This window comes from Sarcophilus harrisii, chromosome 1 (assembly GCF_902635505.1).
Source record: "Sarcophilus harrisii chromosome 1, mSarHar1.11, whole genome shotgun sequence".
In the NCBI taxonomy this organism is placed as follows: domain Eukaryota; kingdom Metazoa; phylum Chordata; class Mammalia; order Dasyuromorphia; family Dasyuridae; genus Sarcophilus; species Sarcophilus harrisii.
Window position 1 is genome coordinate 698,396,809 of NC_045426.1, and position 18,363 is coordinate 698,415,171.

At 49.3% G+C, this 18,363-nt stretch overlaps 2 protein-coding genes across 3 annotated transcripts in view; both read right to left on the reverse strand.

Moving 5' to 3' along the window:
* GCN1 (GCN1 activator of EIF2AK4) overlaps positions 1–7,598 on the reverse strand; it is a 69,323-nt gene extending 61,725 nt beyond the window's left edge. Inside the window, exon 1 of the mRNA XM_031948712.1 lies at positions 7,519–7,598. Coding sequence (XP_031804572.1) covers positions 7,519–7,536 — 18 coding nt within the window. The 5' untranslated portion in view covers positions 7,537–7,598. The remainder of the gene's footprint in view (positions 1–7,518) is intronic.
* Positions 7,599–9,645: 2,047 nt separating this feature from the next.
* RPLP0 (ribosomal protein lateral stalk subunit P0) lies at positions 9,646–14,329 on the reverse strand. Of its 2 annotated transcripts, XM_031948713.1 has the most exons (8): positions 14,314–14,329; positions 13,694–13,795; positions 11,603–11,778; positions 11,412–11,499; positions 11,167–11,313; positions 10,772–10,957; positions 10,355–10,495; positions 9,646–9,877 (listed from the first exon to the last, which is right to left on the reverse strand). In XM_031948713.1, the coding sequence occupies exons 2-8, from the start codon at positions 13,745–13,747 to the stop codon at positions 9,716–9,718; spliced, it is 954 nt and encodes a 317-aa protein (XP_031804573.1). In that variant the 5' UTR covers positions 13,748–13,795; positions 14,314–14,329; the 3' UTR covers positions 9,646–9,715. The 2 variants fall into 2 exon arrangements, with proteins under 2 accessions (XP_031804573.1, XP_003763170.1); XM_003763122.4 differs by lacking the exon at positions 14,314–14,329 and having other exon boundaries at positions 13,694–13,824.
* Between the last annotated feature and the right edge of the window lie 4,034 nt (positions 14,330–18,363).

Sequence of the window (18,363 nt, forward strand, 5' to 3'; positions counted from 1 at the left end):
AAGCGGTGGGAAGTGGCAGAGAGAAAGGAGGGCGAGAGGAGAGGAAGAATAAAGTGCAGAGAGAGGAAAGAGCCTGAGGTGAAAGGGAGAGAGAGAGGAAGGGAGAGGGGGAAGAAAAGCGGTTGGGAAGTGGCAGAAAAGGGGGGCAGAGGAGAAAAATAAAGGAAGAGAGGAAAGAGCCTGAGGGTGAAAGGGAAGAGAGAGGACAGAGAGGGGGAAGAAAAAGCCGGGGGAAGTGGGCAGAGAAAAGGGGGACAGAGAGGAGAAAAGAATAAAGTGCAGAGAGAGGAAAGAGCCTGAGGTGAAAGGGAGAGAGAAGAGAGAGTGACAGAGAGGGAAGAAAAGCGGTGGGAAGTGGCAGAGAGAAAGGAGGGACAGAGAGGAGAGAAGAATAAAGTGCAGAGAGAGGAAAGAGCCTGAGGTGAAAGGGAGAGAGAGAGAAAGAGAGAGAGGGAAGAAAAGCGGGGGAAGTGGCAGAGAAAAGGGGGACAGAGGAGGAGAAAAGAAAAAATTTGCAGAGAGGGAAAGAGCCTGGGGGAGAGAGAGAGAGAGGAAGGAAGAGGGAAGAAAAAGCCGGTGGGAAGTAAGAGAAAAGGGGGACAAGAGGGAGAGAAGAATAAAGTGCAGAGAGAGGAAAGAGCCTGGGGTGAAAGGGAGAGAGAGAGAGAGGAAGAGGGGGAAGGGGAGAAAAAGGGCGGGGGAAAAGTGGCAGAGAAAAAGGGGGAAAAGGGAGAGAGAAAAAAGTGCAGAAGGGAAGGAAAAGGGTGGGGGAAAGGGAAAGGAGGGACAAGAGAGGAAAGGGGAAGGGGAAGAAAGGGGTGGGAAGTGGCAGAGAGAAAGGGGGGACAGAGGAGGAAAAGGAAAAAGTGCAGAGAGAGGGAAAGAGCCTGGGGTGAAAGGAGAGAGAGGACAGAGAGGAAGAAAAAGGGTGGGAAAACAGAGAAAAGGAGGGACAGGAAAGAATAAAGTGAGAGGAAAACCTTAAAAGGGAGAGAGAGAGAGAGTGACAGAGAGGGAAGAAAAAGCGGTTGGGAAACAGAGAGAAAAGAAGGGACAGAGGAGGAAAGAAAAAGTGCAGAGAGAGGAAAGAGCCTGGGGTGAAAGGGAGAGAGAGAGTGACAGAGAGGGAAGAAAAGCGGTGGGAAGTGACAGAGAGAAAGGAGGGACAGAGAGGAGAGAAGAATAAAGTGCAGAGAGAGGAAAGAGCCTGAGGTGAAAGGGAGAGAGAGAGAGAGAGTGACAGAGAGGGAAGAAAAGCGGTGGGAAAGGGAGAGAAAGGAGGGACAGAGGAGAGAGAAAAATAAAGAGAGAGGAAAGAGCCTGGGGGAAAGGGAGAGGGAGAGAGAGAGAGTGACAGAGGAGGGGGAAGTGGCGAGAAAGGGGGACAGAGGGAGAAAGAAGGCGGTAGAGAGGAAAGAGCCCGGGTGAAAGGGAGAGAGAGAGAGAGTGACAGAGAGGGAAGAAAAGGTTGAAGGTGGACAGAAGAAAGGGGACAGGAGGAGAAAGAATAAGTGCAGAGAGGGGAAAAGGCCTGGGTAAAAAGGGAGAGAGAGAGAGAGAGAGAGGACAGAGGGGAAGAAAAGGTTGGGAAGTGAAGAGAGAAAGGGGGGACAGAGAGGAGAGAAGAATAAAGTGCAGAGAGAGGAAAGAGCCTGGGGTGAAAGGGAGAGAGAGAGTGACAGAGAGGGAAGAAAAGGCGGGGGAAGAGAGAGGGAAAGGGACAGAGAGGAGGAGAAAAAAGTTTGGGAGGGAAAGGCCTTGGGGAAAGGGAGAGAGAGAGGGAAGGTGACAGAGGGGAAGAAAAAGGGTGGGAAGTGAAAAGGAAAGGGAAGGAGGGAAGGAGAAGAATAAAGGCAGAGGGGAAAAGGTTTGAGGGAAAGGGAGAGAGGGGGGGCAGAGGGAAGAAAAGCGGTGGGAAGTGGCAGAGAGAAAGGAGGGACAGAGAGGAGAGAAGAATAAAGTGCAGAGAGGAAAAAGGAGCCTGAAGGGGAAGAAAGGGAGAGAGAGAGAGGACAGAGGAAGGGAAAAAGGGTGAAGTACCGGAGAGAAAAGGAGGGACAGAGAGGAGAGAAGAATAAAGTGCAGAGAGAGGAAAGAGCCTGAGGTGAAAGGGAGAGAGAGAGAGAGAGAGAGAGGGACAGAGAGGGAAGAAAAGCGGGGGGGAGTGACAGAGAGAAAGGAGGGACAGAGAGGAGAGAAGAATAAAGTGCAGAGAGAGGAAAGAGCCTGGGTGAAAGGGAGAGAGAGAGAGAGAGAGTGACAGAGAGGGAAGAAAAGCGGTGGGAAAGTGGGGAAAGGGGAAGAGGAAAGAATAAAGGGTGCAGAGAGGGAAGAGCCTGAGGTGAAAGGGAGAGAGGAGAGAGGGACAGGAGGGAAAGGTTGGGGAAGTGGCAGGAGGAAAGGGGGGAAGAAAAGGAGAAAGAGCCTGGGGTGAAAGGGAGAGAGAGAGAGAGAGAGAGAGAGTGACAGAGAGGGAAAAAAAGGCGGTTGGGAAGGTGGCAGAGAGAAAGGAGGGACAGAGGGAGAAGGTAAAGTGAGAGAGGAAAGAACCTGAGGTGAGGGAGAGGAAGAGGAAGGAAAAGGGAAAAGGGGGAAGTGACAGAGAAAAGGAGGGGAAAAGAGAGGAGAGGAAGAAAAGGCAAAGAGAGGAAAAGAGCCTGGGGTGAAAGGGGAGAAGGAAGAGAGGGGAAGAAAAGGGTGGGAATGGCAGAGAAAAGAGGACAGAGGAGAGAAGAATAAAGTGCAGAGAGAGGAAAGAGACTGAGGTGAAAGGAGAGAAAAGGAAGGACAGAGAGGGAAAAAAGCTTGGGAAGTGGCGAGAGAAAGGAGGGACGAGGGAGAAGAATAAAGTGCAGAGGAAAAGGCCTGAGGGTGAAGGGAGAGAGAGAGAGAGGACAGAGAGGGAAGAAAAGCGGGGGAAGTGACAGAGAAAGAAGGGACAGAGAGAAGAGAAGAATAAAGTGCAGAGAGAGGAAAGAGCCTGAGGTGAAAGGGAGAGAGAGAGAGAGCAGAGAGGGAAAGAAAAGGTGGGAAGTGACAGAAAAAGGAGGGACAGAGAGAAAAAAAGAAAAGAAGGAAAAGAGCCTGGGTGGGAGAGAGAGAGAAGAGGACAGAGGGGGAAGAAAAGCGGGGAAGGACAGAAGAGAAAGGAGGGACAGAGGAGAAGAAAAGGCAGAGAGAGGAAAGACCTGGAGTGAAAGGGGAGAGAGAGAGAGGACAGAGAGGAAGAAAAGGGTGGGAAGTGAACAGAGAGAAAGGAGGGACAGAGGGAGAGAAGAAAAAGTCAGAGGAGGGAAAAGCCTGAGGTGAAAAAGGAGAGAGGGAAGAGGAAGGAAGGAAAAGGAATGGCCGAGAGAAAGGAGGGAAAGGAGAGGAAAAAAGTGCAGAGGAAAAGAGCCTGAGGGTGAAAGGAGAGGAGAGGGAAGAAAGCGGTGGGAAGGACGGAGAGGGAGGGACCAAGAGGAAGAAAATAAAGTGGAAGAGGGAAAGACCTGAGGTGAAAGGGAGAGAGAGAGGAAACAGAGAGGGGAAAAGGGGGAAGAGAGAAAGGAGGGACAGAGAGGAGAGAAGAATAAAGTGCAGAGAGAGGAAAGAGCCTGAGGTGAAAGGGAGAGAGAGAGAGAGAGAGTGACAGAGAGGGAAGAAAAGCGGTGGGAAGTGACAGAGAGAAAGGAGGGACAGAGAGGAGAGAAGAATAAAGTGCAGAGAGAGGAAAGAGCCTGAGGTGAAAGGGAGAGAGAGAGAGAGAGAGTGACAGAGAGGGAAGAAAAGCGGTGGGAAGTGACAGAGAGAAAGGAGGGACAGAGAGGAGAGAAAAAAAAAGAGAGAGGAAAGAGCCTGAGGTGAAAGGGAGAGAGAGAGAGAGAGAGTGACAGAGAGGGAAGAAAAGCGGTGGGAAGTGACAGAGAGAAAGGAGGGACAGAGAGGAGAGAAGAATAAAGTGCAGAGAGAGGAAAGAGCCTGAGGTGAAAGGGAGAGAGAGAGAGAGAGAGTGACAGAGAGGGAAGAAAAGCGGTGGGAAGTGGCAGAGAGAAAGGAGGGACAGAGAGGAGAGAAGAATAAAGTGCAGAGAGAGGAAAGAGCCTGGGGTGAAAGGGAGAGAGAGAGAGAGAGAGTGACAGAGAGGGAAGAAAAGCGGTGGGAAGTGGCAGAGAGAAAGGAGGGACAGAGAGGAGAGAAGAATAAAGTGCAGAGAGAGGAAAGAGCCTGAGGTGAAAGGGAGAGAGAGAGAGAGAGAGTGACAGAGAGGGAAGAAAAGCGGTGGGAAGTGGCAGAGAGAAAGGAGGGACAGAGAGGAGAGAAGAATAAAGTGCAGAGAGAGGAAAGAGCCTGGGGTGAAAGGGACAGAGAGAGAGAGTGACAGAGAGGGAAGAAAAGCGGTGGGAAGTGGCAGAGAGAAAGGAGGGACAGAGAGGAGAGAAGAATAAAGTGCAGAGAGAGGAAAGAGCCTGAGGTGAAAGGGAGAGAGAGAGAGAGAGAGTGACAGAGAGGGAAGAAAAGCGGTGGGAAGTGGCAGAGAGAAAGGAGGGACAGAGAGGAGAGAAGAATAAAGTGCAGAGAGAGGAAAGAGCCTGGGGTGAAAGGGAGAGAGAGAGAGAGAGAGTGACAGAGAGGGAAGAAAAGCGGTGGGAAGTGACAGAGAGAAAGGAGGGACAGAGAGGAGAGAAGAATAAAGTGCAGAGAGAGGAAAGAGCCTGAGGTGAAAGGGAGAGAGAGAGAGAGAGAGTGACAGAGAGGGAAGAAAAGCGGTGGGAAGTGACAGAGAGAAAGGAGGGACAGAGAGGAGAGAAGAATAAAGTGCAGAGAGAGGAAAGAGCCTGAGGTGAAAGGGAGAGAGAGAGAGAGAGAGTGACAGAGAGGGAAGAAAAGCGGTGGGAAGTGGCAGAGAGAAAGGAGGGACAGAGAGGAGAGAAGAATAAAGTGCAGAGAGAGGAAAGAGCCTGAGGGGAAAGGGAGAGAGAGAGTGACAGAGAGGGAAGAAAAGCGGTGGGAAGTGACAGAGAGAAAGGAGGGACAGAGAGGAGAGAAGAATAAAGTGCAGAGAAAGAGCCTGAGGTGAAAGGGAGAGAGAGAGAGAGAGAGTGACAGAGAGGGAAGAAAAGCGGTGGGAAGTGACAGAGAGAAAGGAGGGACAGAGAGGAGAGAAGAATAAAGTGCAGAGAGAGGAAAGAGCCTGGGGTGAAAGGGAGAGAGAGAGAGAGAGAGTGACAGAGAGGGAAGAAAAGCGGTGGGAAGTGGCAGAGAGAAAGGGGGGACAGAGAGGAGAGAAGAATAAAGTGCAGAGAGAGGAAAGAGCCTGGGGTGAAAGGGAGAGAGAGAGAGAGAGAGTGACAGAGAGGGAAGAAAAGCGGTGGGAAGTGGCAGAGAGAAAGGAGGGACAGAGAGGAGAGAAGAATAAAGTGCAGAGAGAGGAAAGAGCCTGGGGTGAAAGGGAGAGAGAGAGAGAGAGAGTGACAGAGAGGGAAGAAAAGCGGTGGGAAGTGGCAGAGAGAAAGGAGGGACAGAGAGGAGAGAAGAATAAAGTGCAGAGAGAGGAAAGAGCCTGGGGTGAAAGGGAGAGAGAGAGAGAGAGAGTGACAGAGAGGGAAGAAAAGCGGTGGGAAGTGACAGAGAGAAAGGAGGGACAGAGAGGAGAGAAGAATAAAGTGCAGAGAGAGGAAAGAGCCTGAGGTGAAAGGGAGAGAGAGAGAGAGAGAGAGAGAGAGAGGGAAGGGTGGAAGGAGAAGAGGGACAAAAGGGAGAAGAATAAAGTCAGAAGAGGAAAACCTGGTGAAAGGAGGAGAGGAAGGGAAGGTGGGAAGTGACAGAGAGAAAGGAGGGACAGAGAGGAGAGAAGAATAAAGTGCAGAGAGAGGAAAGAGCCTGAGGTGAAAGGGAGAGAGAGAGAGAGAGAGTGACAGAGAGGGAAGAAAAGCGGTGGGAAGTGACAGAGAGAAAGGGGGGACAGAGAGGAGAGAAGAATAAAGTGCAGAGAGAGGAAAGAGCCTGAGGTGAAAGGGAGAGAGAGAGAGAGAGAGTGACAGAGAGGGAAGAAAAGCGGTGGGAAGTGGCAGAGAGAAAGGAGGGACAGAGAGGAGAGAAGAATAAAGTGCAGAGAGAGGAAAGAGCCTGAGGTGAAAGGGAGAGAGAGAGAGAGAGAGTGACAGAGAGGGAAGAAAAGCGGTGGGAAGTGGCAGAGAGAAAGGAGGGACAGAGAGGAGAGAAGAATAAAGTGCAGAGAGAGGAAAGAGCCTGAGGTGAAAGGGAGAGAGAGAGAGAGAGAGTGACAGAGAGGGAAGAAAAGCGGTGGGAAGTGAAGAGAGAAAGGAGGGACAGAGAGGAGAAAGAAAAAGTGCAGAGAGGGAAAGGCCTGAGGTGAAAGGAGAGAGAGTGACAGAGAGGGAAGAAAAGGGAAGTGACAGGAGAAAGGAGGAAAGAGAGGAGAGAAGAATAAAGTGCAGAGAGAGGAAAGAGCCTGAGGTGAAAGGGAGAGAGAGAGAGAGAGAGTGACAGAGAGGGAAGAAAAGCGGTGGGAAGTGACAGAGAGAAAGGAGGGACAGAGAGGAGAGAAGAATAAAGTGCAGAGAGAGGAAAGAGCCTGGGGTGAAAGGGAGAGAGAGAGAGAGAGAGTGACAGAGAGGGAAGAAAAGCGGTGGGAAGTGGCAGAGAGAAAGGGGGGACAGAGAGGAGAGAAGAATAAAGTGCAGAGAGAGGAAAGAGCCTGAGGTGAAAGGGAGAGAGAGAGAGAGAGAGTGACAGAGAGGGAAGAAAAGCGGTGGGAAGTGGCAGAGAGAAAGGGGGGACAGAGAGGAGAGAAGAATAAAGTGCAGAGAGAGGAAAGAGCCTGAGGTGAAAGGGAGAGAGAGAGAGAGAGAGTGACAGAGAGGGAAGAAAAGCGGTGGGAAGTGGCAGAGAGAAAGGGGGGACAGAGAGGAGAGAAGAATAAAGTGCAGAGAGAGGAAAGAGCCTGAGGTGAAAGGGAGAGAGAGAGAGAGAGAGTGACAGAGAGGGAAGAAAAGCGGTGGGAAGTGACAGAGAGAAAGGAGGGACAGAGAGGAGAGAAAGGGAGCAAAGGGAGAGGAAAGAGAGCGAGGGGACAAACGTGACAGAGAGAGATGCAGAGACAGGCGGGGGCGCGGGGCAGAAAAGTGGAGGAAGAGGAGGAGACAAAGCGCGGAGGGAGAGAGCGCTGGGAGCGGCGGGGACGGCGCCGCCAGAGCCCGGGGAGGGACGGCGGCTGTCACCAGCGCGGGGCGCGGCTCTCGCGCCCGGGGCCGCCCTCTAGGGGTCTCCGTCTCCGCCTCCCGCTCCGGGCGCCTCTCAGGACCTCCCGCCGCCTCCCTCCGTGTCTCTGCCCGCCTCGGTCTCTCCCGGTGCTCGGGAGCCTCGCCCCCCCGCAGGCTCCGCCCCCCCAGCCTCCCGGCCGGGACAGACAGCGGGCGAGCGTCGCGGTTCCCCGGGACCGGCCCGCAAGGGCCCGCCCGGAGCCGGAGCCACCGCCCCCCGCGCTTCGCTCGGCCCCGCGGCCGCCAGCCTCACCTGCGTGTCCGCCGCCATCCTGCCGGCTCTGACCCCGGAAACGTTTCAGACTCACATCCGGGTCACCAGCGAGCCGCCACCGCCACTACCTCTCTCCCCACACCCCCATACCTTCCAGCCGGGACCGGGAGGCGGGGCCAATCACCATGGAAACGCCGGATCCCAGCCCGGGCCGGCGAGCTTTGCGGGGCAGCCCCGGGGGCGTCTGGGAGTTCTCCGCCCGGATCCCGCCCCATGCTGCGCTGGCGTGGGCGGGGACCCACCTGCCCGAGGACCGCATCCGGGACCTTCACCTGGTGCAGGGAATCCTTGGAGGTTGTTTTTATTACGAGGACATTTTACGAACCTTACAACACGCAGAGAAGTTTGCAAACCTCGGAGGGTTCTAGACGCGCTTTGCGGGAGGACGCGTGAGCCCCCCGCGCACCCCCGTCTCCGGGCCGCGCGCCTTTGCCGGGGGCTGGGAGCAGCCCCAGGTACCCGGCGGTGCTCAGCGCCGGGGATGCGGAGCAAGTCAGGGCCTGCTCTCAGGGAGCTCGCGGCAAGAATGTGGCCCGGGAAGCCACTTGGGTCTAAGTCGGGACCTGAAGGAAGCCCGGGAGGTCAGCAGTCTGGGCCGAGGAGGAAGAGCCTCCCGGGCAGGGGGAGCGCGGCCCAGAAAGGATGGAGACCCTGCCCTCGCAGCCTCCCCCGGACTCCCGACCCCTCGGGCAGCCCCGCCCCCCATGGTCCCTCTGGGCCCGCTCCTGCGCCAACCTCCCTCACCCCCCACGGATCCTGAGACACTACCTCCCCAGAGCGATCTCATATATCCCAACACTCCCGCCCCCCCAGAGTCAGACATGAGCTCCCCTAAATGTCCTGGGCACCGCCGGCCCCCCAGACTTAACTCCCCAAAGAGAGGTCTTAAGTGTCCCGAGGACCCTTCTGCCGTCGCTAGGAAATAGCTAATGGGAAGTATTCCCCTTTGACTAGCAGGGGCCCAAGGACACCGCGGTGGCCCAGGAGCCAGGACCCCCGACTCCCAGATCATCTTAATGGGCTTTGAGCCACACCAATGCGCCTTAGAATTGTTCAAATAGGACTCGAATAGTCCTTTATTGCCGTTTTTTCCCCCAGTTTGTGTTCAATAAAACAGAAGCGAGTACAAGTGCTTCACCCACCAAACCCTATGGTGCTTGTTTCCATTGCTTAGCTCAAGTTCCAATTTGAACTTAAGATCTTGGGCAAGCCACTCCTCGTGTTTGCCCGTTTCCCCATCTGTGAAATGGGGACATACTGGAGAAACGGGCAAAGCATCTCTGCCAAGAACACTTCAGGAACAAAATCCTTGGGAATTATTTCGGCCTCAGCCATGACTCGGTTGTTTTTTAAATGCTTTTGAGTGACAACTAAAACGGTAGTTCACATCCTAACCACTGGGGCAGTTTCCCCAGTGCTCCCCACCATCCCGCACCATTTCCAACTACCCCGAATTTGGAGTTTGGGTTGGCTCCAATGCCAGGTTACATTTAATACCCAATCAGTTCACAGTATCTGCACAACCCTCACCTACTCTTAAGGGACCTCAGACTGTCCCAGCCTCTTCCTGGCCTTCCTCCTTTGGAGGCTCAATACACAACAGGCCTTTCACTATCTTTTTTAAGTCCAGAAAGCAGCTTCCAAAAATGCTGAATGGGCACCACTCTAAAGAACAAAAAGCAGACGTCCATTCATTAAAAAATGGCCAAACAGGTTTGTGGTGGGCAAAAATCTTTTATGAGTCTAATAAATGGGCAAGCCTGGGAACCCATGAAGTGATGCTAAGTGAAGCAAGACTGCGACCAGCATGGTCCCGTCCTTGTCCACTTGGGGGAGGACCCACCACTCCAGGAACAGTGCTGTAAAACAGATTTCATCGTTGGCTATATAGGCACATAGCTGGAGGGACCCAAACAAGACTTTCACCAGAATTTTCACCACCACCAAGACTCCTCTTAAAAAGTCTCAACAGCTGCATTCACAGCAGGTTCAAAGGACTTTGCCATTCTCCAACCAACCCTGGGAAATGGGCGCTGTCATCCCCATTTTATAGATTTTACAGTTTCTAAGTTCTCAAGGTTACGAGTATAAAGGCAGGAGGCAAGGCAGAAATAAATGAGCACTTTTATTTCTTTGTTCCACAAAAATCCCAAACGAAATAGTTATCTCCTGTGGACTAATCAAACAGACCAAATCCCATATCTTCATCAGACTCCTCCGATTCCTCTTTGGCTTCCACCTTGGCTGGGGCAGCAGCAGCAGGTGCGGCGGCCGCCGGAGCAGCGGCTGCAGGGGCAGCCACAGCAAATGCTGAGGGGTCGGCCAAGAAGGCCTTCACCTGAAAGCAGGGAGATGAGTCAGCACAGCCACCTACGCTCCCCTCCCCACCTAATACCCAAAGCCTTGAAATGAGAAGACCTCAGAGGCTATCTTGTGACCTCACATTCCCAGGGTCACCCCAACCAGTGCAAGCAGAGCAAATACCAGATGTTGGGGGGGAAGGTGACCCAAAGCCAGGGAAGAACCCCAGGGCAGCACCTCTAAGATCAGGGAAAGGGCTGGTGTTGTAAGTTAGAGATCCCAGAGGCAATAATGTCACTGGAGTTTACCAGGCAGAGTGCTGCAGGTCTCCAGCAGAGAAGCCAAGGATAACTCAGCAGCTAAAGCAACTACCCAGTGCATATTCAGACTGTATACTATATTTTTAAAATACTGCAGTAATTAAATATCACATATGGAAATGTATCCTTTGTCAAAGAACATAAAGGTACCAATACTCTCACAGGCCTGTCTTGTGTCCTTGCTAAATCTTTACCTTTTCAGCAAGTGGGAAGGTATACTCAGTCTCCACAGCTACAGCCAAGACTCGCTTGTACCCATTAATGATTGAGTGGGGTACTGACGCGACAGTTGGGTAGCCAATCTGCAGACAAACACTGGCCACATTACGGACACCCTATGGACAGAAAGTCAGTGAGTTAGTGGCAACCCTGCCCTGGGTGCCCAGCAGGATCATTCAAACCAAACACAGGCCTGTTCCTCTCCTCTTATGCTGCTGCAGCCCAACCCAAGCCTCAGGGCAGAGCACGCTTCTTTGGACAAACCATCAGAATTCCCATCACCCTTCGCAGACTCCATCCCAATTACCCTTGGCTTGCTATCATTACACCCCCAAGCCTCCAAGCTCTTCTGAGAAGAGCACCCAGCCCTCGGGCCTGTGAGGGGCCCCCACCTCTAAGAATCGAAGGTGCAAAGTCTCCTCTGTAATGTCCAGCACTTCAGGGTTGTAGATGCTGCCATTGTCAAAGACCTGCTGAATGATCAGCCCGAAGGAGAACGGAGAGATGTTCAGCATGTTCAACAAGGTGGCCTCGCTGGCACCCACTTTGTCTCCAGTCTTAATCAGCTGCACGTCACTCTGAAAAACAAGAGAAGTCAGCACAGAAGGCCTGGCAGACTGATGGCAGCAGCAAGCATGGGGCAGGGCTGCAGATCACACTGGACTCAGCCCATTCTCCCAACAAGCCCTGACCCTCCATGTCCTCCAGCATTCATCATCCTCTGTCTCTAGGGGTCAGGGCTAAGTGCTCTGTGGGGATTAAACCCCATACATCCAACTCCACTCACCAAGATTTCAATGGTGCCCCTGGAAATCTTGGTGGTGATACCCAGTGCTTGGAAGAAAGAAGTCTTCTCAGGACCCAGCCCAGTGTTCTGGGCGGGCACAGTGACGTCACATGGGGCAATGGCACCGGCACGGGCAGCAGCTGGCACCTACAAGGAGAAGTGGACACGGGTGAGATCTGCAGTTCTCAATCAGCCAGGATGAATGTCAGGCCTGACATATCCTATCCCCCAATTCTCCCACATACTTTATTGGCCAGAAGCATATCCCTGATCTCAGTCAGATCTTCCTTGGTGAACACAAAGCCCACGTTGCCCCGAATATGAGGCAGCAATCTGAAAGAAAAGTTGCACAAGTTAGCTCCTCTCCCAGACGGCACCATACTTTCAAATTTGGGAATAAAGCGAAGAGAGCCCTTCTCAGAAGCTCTGGACTTACTTCTCCAAGGCAGGGTTGTTCTCCAGATGCCCACGAATGGCTTTGCGCATCATGGTATTTTTTCCCATCAACACTACAGCCTTCCCACGGAGGGACATTCGGATCTGCTGCATCTGCTTGGAGCCCACATTGTCTGCTCCCACAATGAAGCATTTTGGATAATCATCCAGAAGTTGCTATAAAACAGAAACAAAGAGATGTCGCTTGGTAAATGTGAGATATAAAGAAACCCCAAAGCTTTCTGGAAGCTAATTCATTTCCTTAGTTTACAGAAGAGATTTAACTCTTTGGTCACAAAGTACTAAGTAGCAGAAGTGAAATTTGAACTTGGGTCTTCTTACAACATCTGCTAGTCTCTTCTAATAATTCTGATCACTTGTTATTTGTCCTTCACTGTTGAAGACCATGGCATCAGGGAAGTGATATCATGTCTTGCAAGTGTACTGGACTGAAAGGGAGGGAGGGCTATGTAAAGTCACCTCACTCACTTATTCTCTTCTGGGAGCCGTCTAGGTCTATTCGCAAGACATAGATCAGGACTCAAGATGACTCCTTCCAACACTGCAAGACACAAGGCAACTACCTAATGGAATAGCTTGGAACACAAAATACTACCAAAATGTATTGTCCACTCTGCTATCAAAGGCAATGGGCCCAGTCTCAAGCACTTCTTTTAATCATAAGCAAATGAGATGCAATTAAATTTAGAATTATATCCTCATACTGAAGAGACAGTTTTGAACTATTAAAATGCTAAGTTTTTCTAAATGCAATCTAGTGCTTACCAAAAAAACCCAACCTGCAAATAACTTTCAGACAAAGCATCTTTGAGGGCCACCCAAATTGTCAACAATTATCAACCTTGTCAAGACTGAAATTCAAAGTTAACAGTGATCTTAAAAATCAAGTGATTTGCGAGAACTAAGGAAATGTTTTGTTTTATATCAAAATATAAACTGCTCTGCGAGCAAACACTTGACATAACACTTTAAATATGTGCTAGTTTACAATATCTGAGTATTGTTCCTCATAAACATGGAGACTTGTCACTGTTTTCATGGAGTTTACAAATGAATGAGCAGGGTTGGTATTCAAAATTGTGAGGGTCAAGGAAAAAAAAATTTATTTCAATTCTTTGAATTAACAGCACTAAAAAGAACTGGGACCAATGGGTGGAAATCAGGGAGAGAGGGATTGATACTTGATATGAAGGAAAACCTATTTGGAATTATCCCAATTAGAATAGTTTTTCATAATAAATGTTTCAAGGAGTAACTGAACAACATTGCAGAGGTTCAGGCAGAAACAGCTTTAGTTCCTGCCAACTGTTACTTCTTTTACAACCAAATGGTTAATTGGTTGAGGGGGACTGACTGCCAACATCCTAAGCAAGGAATTCCCCATAGAAAAGAGCACTGTTTAACCGATATCAGATTTGCTTGCTGTCTAGGGGAAGAGGAAAAACTAGTAATTAAAAAAAAGGCAGAAAGAATGCATGGTTGCCACGATTCTTGGTATCATCCCCAAGGCAATTTGCCCAGCTGACTTATCATCTCCAAGATCCTCCAACAAGTAACATGGGCACAACTGATCCAATAAGATCTAAGATCACTTCCTCAGATTCTCATTTATCTACACCTTTATCATATCAATCCTAGTAAAATACAACACCCTAGTGCAAAGGATAATATAAAAAATTACCCTGGCATGGGTTCTGTCAATAAAAAGTTATTTAATTAAAAAATAAATAAATGAATAATATTTTTTTTAAAAAAATACAACACCCTTGAAGGATGGTGCTTCATTTTAATCCTAAATGGCCAAAACGAACAACTCCATGGTCAAAAAGACTAAGCAGGAAAACAAAAAACCAGGATTGAAATCCAAATGTCCTTTTTGTCCCTTCAAGCTCTGCCCCTAAGTTGCTGCCCTCCCCTTCCCCCACTTCAATGCCAGGGTTTTCTGCCCTTAAAGTGAGTCCCAGGGGCTGGATGCGGAGGCCCCCGGGGAGTTTACATACCAAGGGAGGACAAGAATATTCCCAACAAGTTCCTGAGGGGAAAAGGGAGCCGAGAAGACCCCCCAACTTACGATGATCTTGAGGAAATAATTGGATTTCCAGGTAGCCCTGTCTTCCCTGGGCATCTCGAAGGTGCTTCAGGGATTGCCACGTGGGGTTTAAAGACGATGTCACTGCAGAGAAAGCCAAGGGGCCATCAGCGGGGGCACGTCCTCCGACCCCCCCCCCAGAACCCTTCCCAGGCGCACACAGGAGGCCCAGATGTCCACGCCCTCCGTGCAGCACGTGAGTAAACGGGAGCACGCAGAGGGATCGCGGGGCTAAAGCTAGAGCGGAGGCCCACGGCGCTAGAGCTAGGGCGCAAAGGCTCCACTCCAGAGCCCGATCCCCGGCGGGAGGGGGTCACGGATCTGAGTCCCACCGCTCCCGCGTCTCGGGGAGGAAGCAGGAAAATAGTCCCCAAAACGTACCCCTCCCCCCGCCTCCGGCGGCACTTCCGGGCCGTGACACCAGACCCCGAGTCCAAGTCACTCCCTTTCCCCCCGCGGCCGGAGCGTCCGGGGGCACAAGGAGCCCGGCTCCAGGCCGGGCCTCCCCCGCCCTCACCCCGGGCCCCGCAGGTCTCGGCCCGGGCCTTCTCGGGCCCCACCGCCGGCGCCCTCCTCCGCGCACGCCAAGGTCCGTGCTCCCCCTCGCACGAGGACGCCTGGGGAGAGAGCGGCCGCGCGCCTCCGCGCGCCTTTTATAGGGAACGCCGCCGCCAAACGGCGCCCGCGCACGAAGCTCACGCCCATTGGCCAACGCCGCCGCCCATCGAGCGAGCGAGGCGCGATCCAGGCGGCTATTGGGCGTTACAGAGGGTTCTCGGAGGCGGCGGTCCCACCTCTCGAGAAGAGGTTCCCGGATCTCCGAAAAGGAGCGGCGAAAAAATCCACGCGCGCCCCCTGCCGGATTGGCCCGGGAACAATTCGGGGAGTTCTCGCAAAAAAGCAAGGATGCTTCGAGGCCTTTATTAAGCGCCTAATGTATGCCACGCCCTGGGCATGAATGAACTGAAACTTAATTAAAAAGCACAACGGGAGGAGGGGCAGCGCCCGAGCTTGTTTCTCCATCCCCACAGCACGTACCGGTTGTCCTCCCACATCAGCGAGGCAAGTCAATGCAATTCGGCCCAATAAACAAGAAGAAACGGCAGAGAAATAATCCGAGAAATGCTGTACTTTCCCATTGCAAGGAAAAAGATAACGTTTATATCCACGAGAACGGGCGAGAAACAGCAAATAAATCATCTGATAAACAATTCTTGTAGCTTCCCGTCGCCTCCCGCATCAAATACAGCGCGCGGTCGGGCGGTCGGGCGCTCCTCCCCCCCCCCCCCCCCCCCCCCCCCCCCCCCCCCCCCCCCCCCCCCCCCCCCCCCCCCCCCCCCCCCCCCCCCCCCCCCCCCCCCCCCCCCCCCCCCCCCCCCTATGGGCCTCCCCCCGCCCTCCCTGATTCCTCACTTAGCCGTCTGTGCTGGTGAGCTCCGCGAGGACAGGCTCTTTTTGGCATCCCTGGTGATTGGTGCTTTTGGGTACCCGCAAGCACTGACTTTCCTCTCCCTCTCTCTCTTTTCTTCTTTTCTCTCTCCCTCTTTACCTTTTTCTTCTCTTTTTTAATCTATTTTTTTCTTTTACCTTTCTCTTCCTTTTCTTTTTCTTTCTCCCTCTTTCACTTCCATTCTTTATCTTTCTCCCACTTTCTTTCTCTTTCTCTCTTCCTCTCTTTTTCTCTCTTTTTTATATTTTCCTTTCTTTCTCCCTCTTTCTCTTCCTCTTTTCCTTCCTCTTTCTCTCTTCTCTCTTCCTCTCTTTTTCTCTCTCTTCCTTTTTTATATTTTCCTTTCTTTCTCCCTCTTTCACTTCCATTCTTTATCTTTCTCCCACTTTCTTTCTCTTTCTCTCTTCCTCTCTTTTTCTCTCTTTTTTATATTTTCCTTTCTTTCTCCCTCTTTCACTTCCTCTTTTCCTTCCTCTTTCTCTCTTCTCTCTTCCTCTCTTTTTCTCTCTCTTCCTTTTTTATATTTTCCTTTCTTTCTCCCTCTTTCACTTCCATTCTTTATCTTTCTCCCACTTTCTTTCTCTTTCTCTCTTCCTCTCTTTTTCTCTCTTTTTTATATTTTCCTTTCTTTCTCCCTCTTTCACTTCCTCTTTTCCTTCCTCTTTCTCTCTTCTCTCTTCCTCTCTTTTTCTCTCTCTTCCTTTTTTATATTTTCCTTTCTTTCTCCCTCTTTCACTTCCATTCTTTATCTTTCTCCCACTTTCTTTCTCTTTCTCTCTTCCTCTCTTTTTCTCTCTTTTTTATATTTTCCTTTCTTTCTCCCTCTTTCACTTCCTCTTTTCCTTCCTCTTTCTCTCTTCTCTCTTCCTCTCTTTTTCTCTCTCTTCCTTTTTTATATTTTCCTTTCTTTCTCCCTCTTTCACTTCCATTCTTTATCTTTCTCCCACTTTCTTTCTCTTTCTCTCTTCCTCTCTTTTTCTCTCTTTTTTATATTTTCCTTTCTTTCTCCCTCTTTCACTTCCTCTTTTCCTTCCTCTTTCTCTCTTCTCTCTTCCTCTCTTTTTCTCTCTCTTCCTTTTTTATATTTTCCTTTCTTTCTCCCTCTTTCACTTCCATTCTTTATCTTTCTCCCACTTTCTTTCTCTTTCTCTCTTCCTCTCTTTTTCTCTCTTTTTTATATTTTCCTTTCTTTCTCCCTCTTTCACTTCCTCTTTTCCTTCCTCTTTCTCTCTTCTCTCTTCCTCTCTTTTTCTCTCTCTTCCTTTTTTATATTTTCCTTTCTTTCTCCCTCTTTCACTTCCATTCTTTATCTTTCTCCCACTTTCTTTCTCTTTCTCTCTTCCTCTCTTTTTCTCTCTTTTTTATATTTTCCTTTCTTTCTCCCTCTTTCACTTCCTCTTTTCCTTCCTCTTTCTCTTTCTCTCTTCCTCTCTTTTTCTCTCTCTTCCTTTTTTATATTTTCCTTTCTTTCTCCCTCTTTCACTTCCATTCTTTATCTTTCTCCCACTTTCTTTCTCTTTCTCTCTTCCTCTCTTTTTCTCTCTTTTTTACATTTTCCTTTCTTTCTCCCTCTTTCTCTTCCTCTTTTTCCTTCCTCTTTCTTCTTCTCTTTCCTCTTTTCTCTCTTTCCTTTTTTATATTTTCCTTTCTTTCTCCCTCTTTCCTTCCTCTTTTCTTTCCCCTTTCTTTCTCTTTCTCTTTCCTTTTCCCTTTTTTATATTTTCCTTTCTTTCTCCCTCTTTCACTTCCATTCTTTATCTTTCTCCCCTTTCTTTTCTCTTTCCTCTCTTTTCTCTCTTTTTATTTTTTCCTTTCTTTCTCCCTCTTTCCTTCCTCTTTTCTTTTCTTTCTTTCTCTCCTCTTTTTCTCTCTTTTTTATATTTTCCTTTCTTTCTCCCTCTTTCACTTCCATTCTTTATCTTTCTCCCACTTTCTTTCTCTTTCTCTCTTCCTCTCTTTTTCTCTCTTTTTTATATTTTCCTTTCTTTCTCCCTCTTTCACTTCCATTCTTTATCTTTCTCCCACTTTCTTTCTCTTTCTCTCTTCCTCTTTTTCTCTTTTTTATATTTTCCTTTCTTTCTCCCTCTTTCACTTACTTCCATTCTTTATCTTTCTCCACTTTCTTTCTCTTTCTCTTCTCTTTTTTCTCTCTTTTTTATATTTTCCTTTCTTTCTCCCTCTTTCACTTCCTCTTTTCCTTCCTCTTTCTCTCTTCTCTCTTCCTCTCTTTTTCTCTCTCTTCCTTTTTTATATTTTCCTTTCTTTCTCCCTCTTTCACTTCCATTCTTTATCTTTCTCCCACTTTCTTTCTCTTTCTCTCTTCCTCTCTTTTTCTCTCTTTTTTATATTTTCCTTTCTTTCTCCCTCTTTCACTTCCTCTTTTCCTTCCTCTTTCTCTCTTCTCTCTTCCTCTCTTTTTCTCTCTCTTCCTTTTTTATATTTTCCTTTCTTTCTCCCTCTTTCACTTCCATTCTTTATCTTTCTCCCACTTTCTTTCTCTTTCTCTCTTCCTCTCTTTTTCTCTCTTTTTTATATTTTCCTTTCTTTCTCCCTCTTTCACTTCCTCTTTTCCTTCCTCTTTCTCTCTTCTCTCTTCCTCTCTTTTTCTCTCTTTTTTATATTTTCCTTTCTTTCTCCCTCTTTCACTTACTTCCATTCTTTATCTTTCTCCCACTTTCTTTCTCTTTCTCTCTTCCTCTCTTTTTCTCTCTTTTTTATATTTTCCTTTCTTTCTCCCTCTTTCACTTCCTCTTTTCCTTCCTCTTTCTCTCTTCTCTCTTCCTCTCTTTTTCTCTCTCTTCCTTTTTTATATTTTCCTTTCTTTCTCCCTCTTTCACTTCCATTCTTTATCTTTCTCCCACTTTCTTTCTCTTTCTCTCTTCCTCTCTTTTTCTCTCTTTTTTACATTTTCCTTTCTTTCTCCCTCTTTCACTTCCTCTTTCTCTCGTCCTCTTTTTGTCTTATTCTTTCTCTCTTCTCTCTTCCTCTCTTTTTCTCTCTCTTCCTTTTTTATATTTTCCTTCCTTTCTCCCTCTTTCACTTCCTCTTTTCCTTCCTCTTTTTGTCTTATTCTTTCTCCCTCTTTCTTTTTCTTTCTCTCTCTCTTCTCTTTATCTGACTTTCTTTTTCTCCCTTTCTTACTCTCTTCCTTTTTTCTCTTTATCTCTTTCTTTCCTTTCTTTTTTCTTTCTTTCTTCCTTTC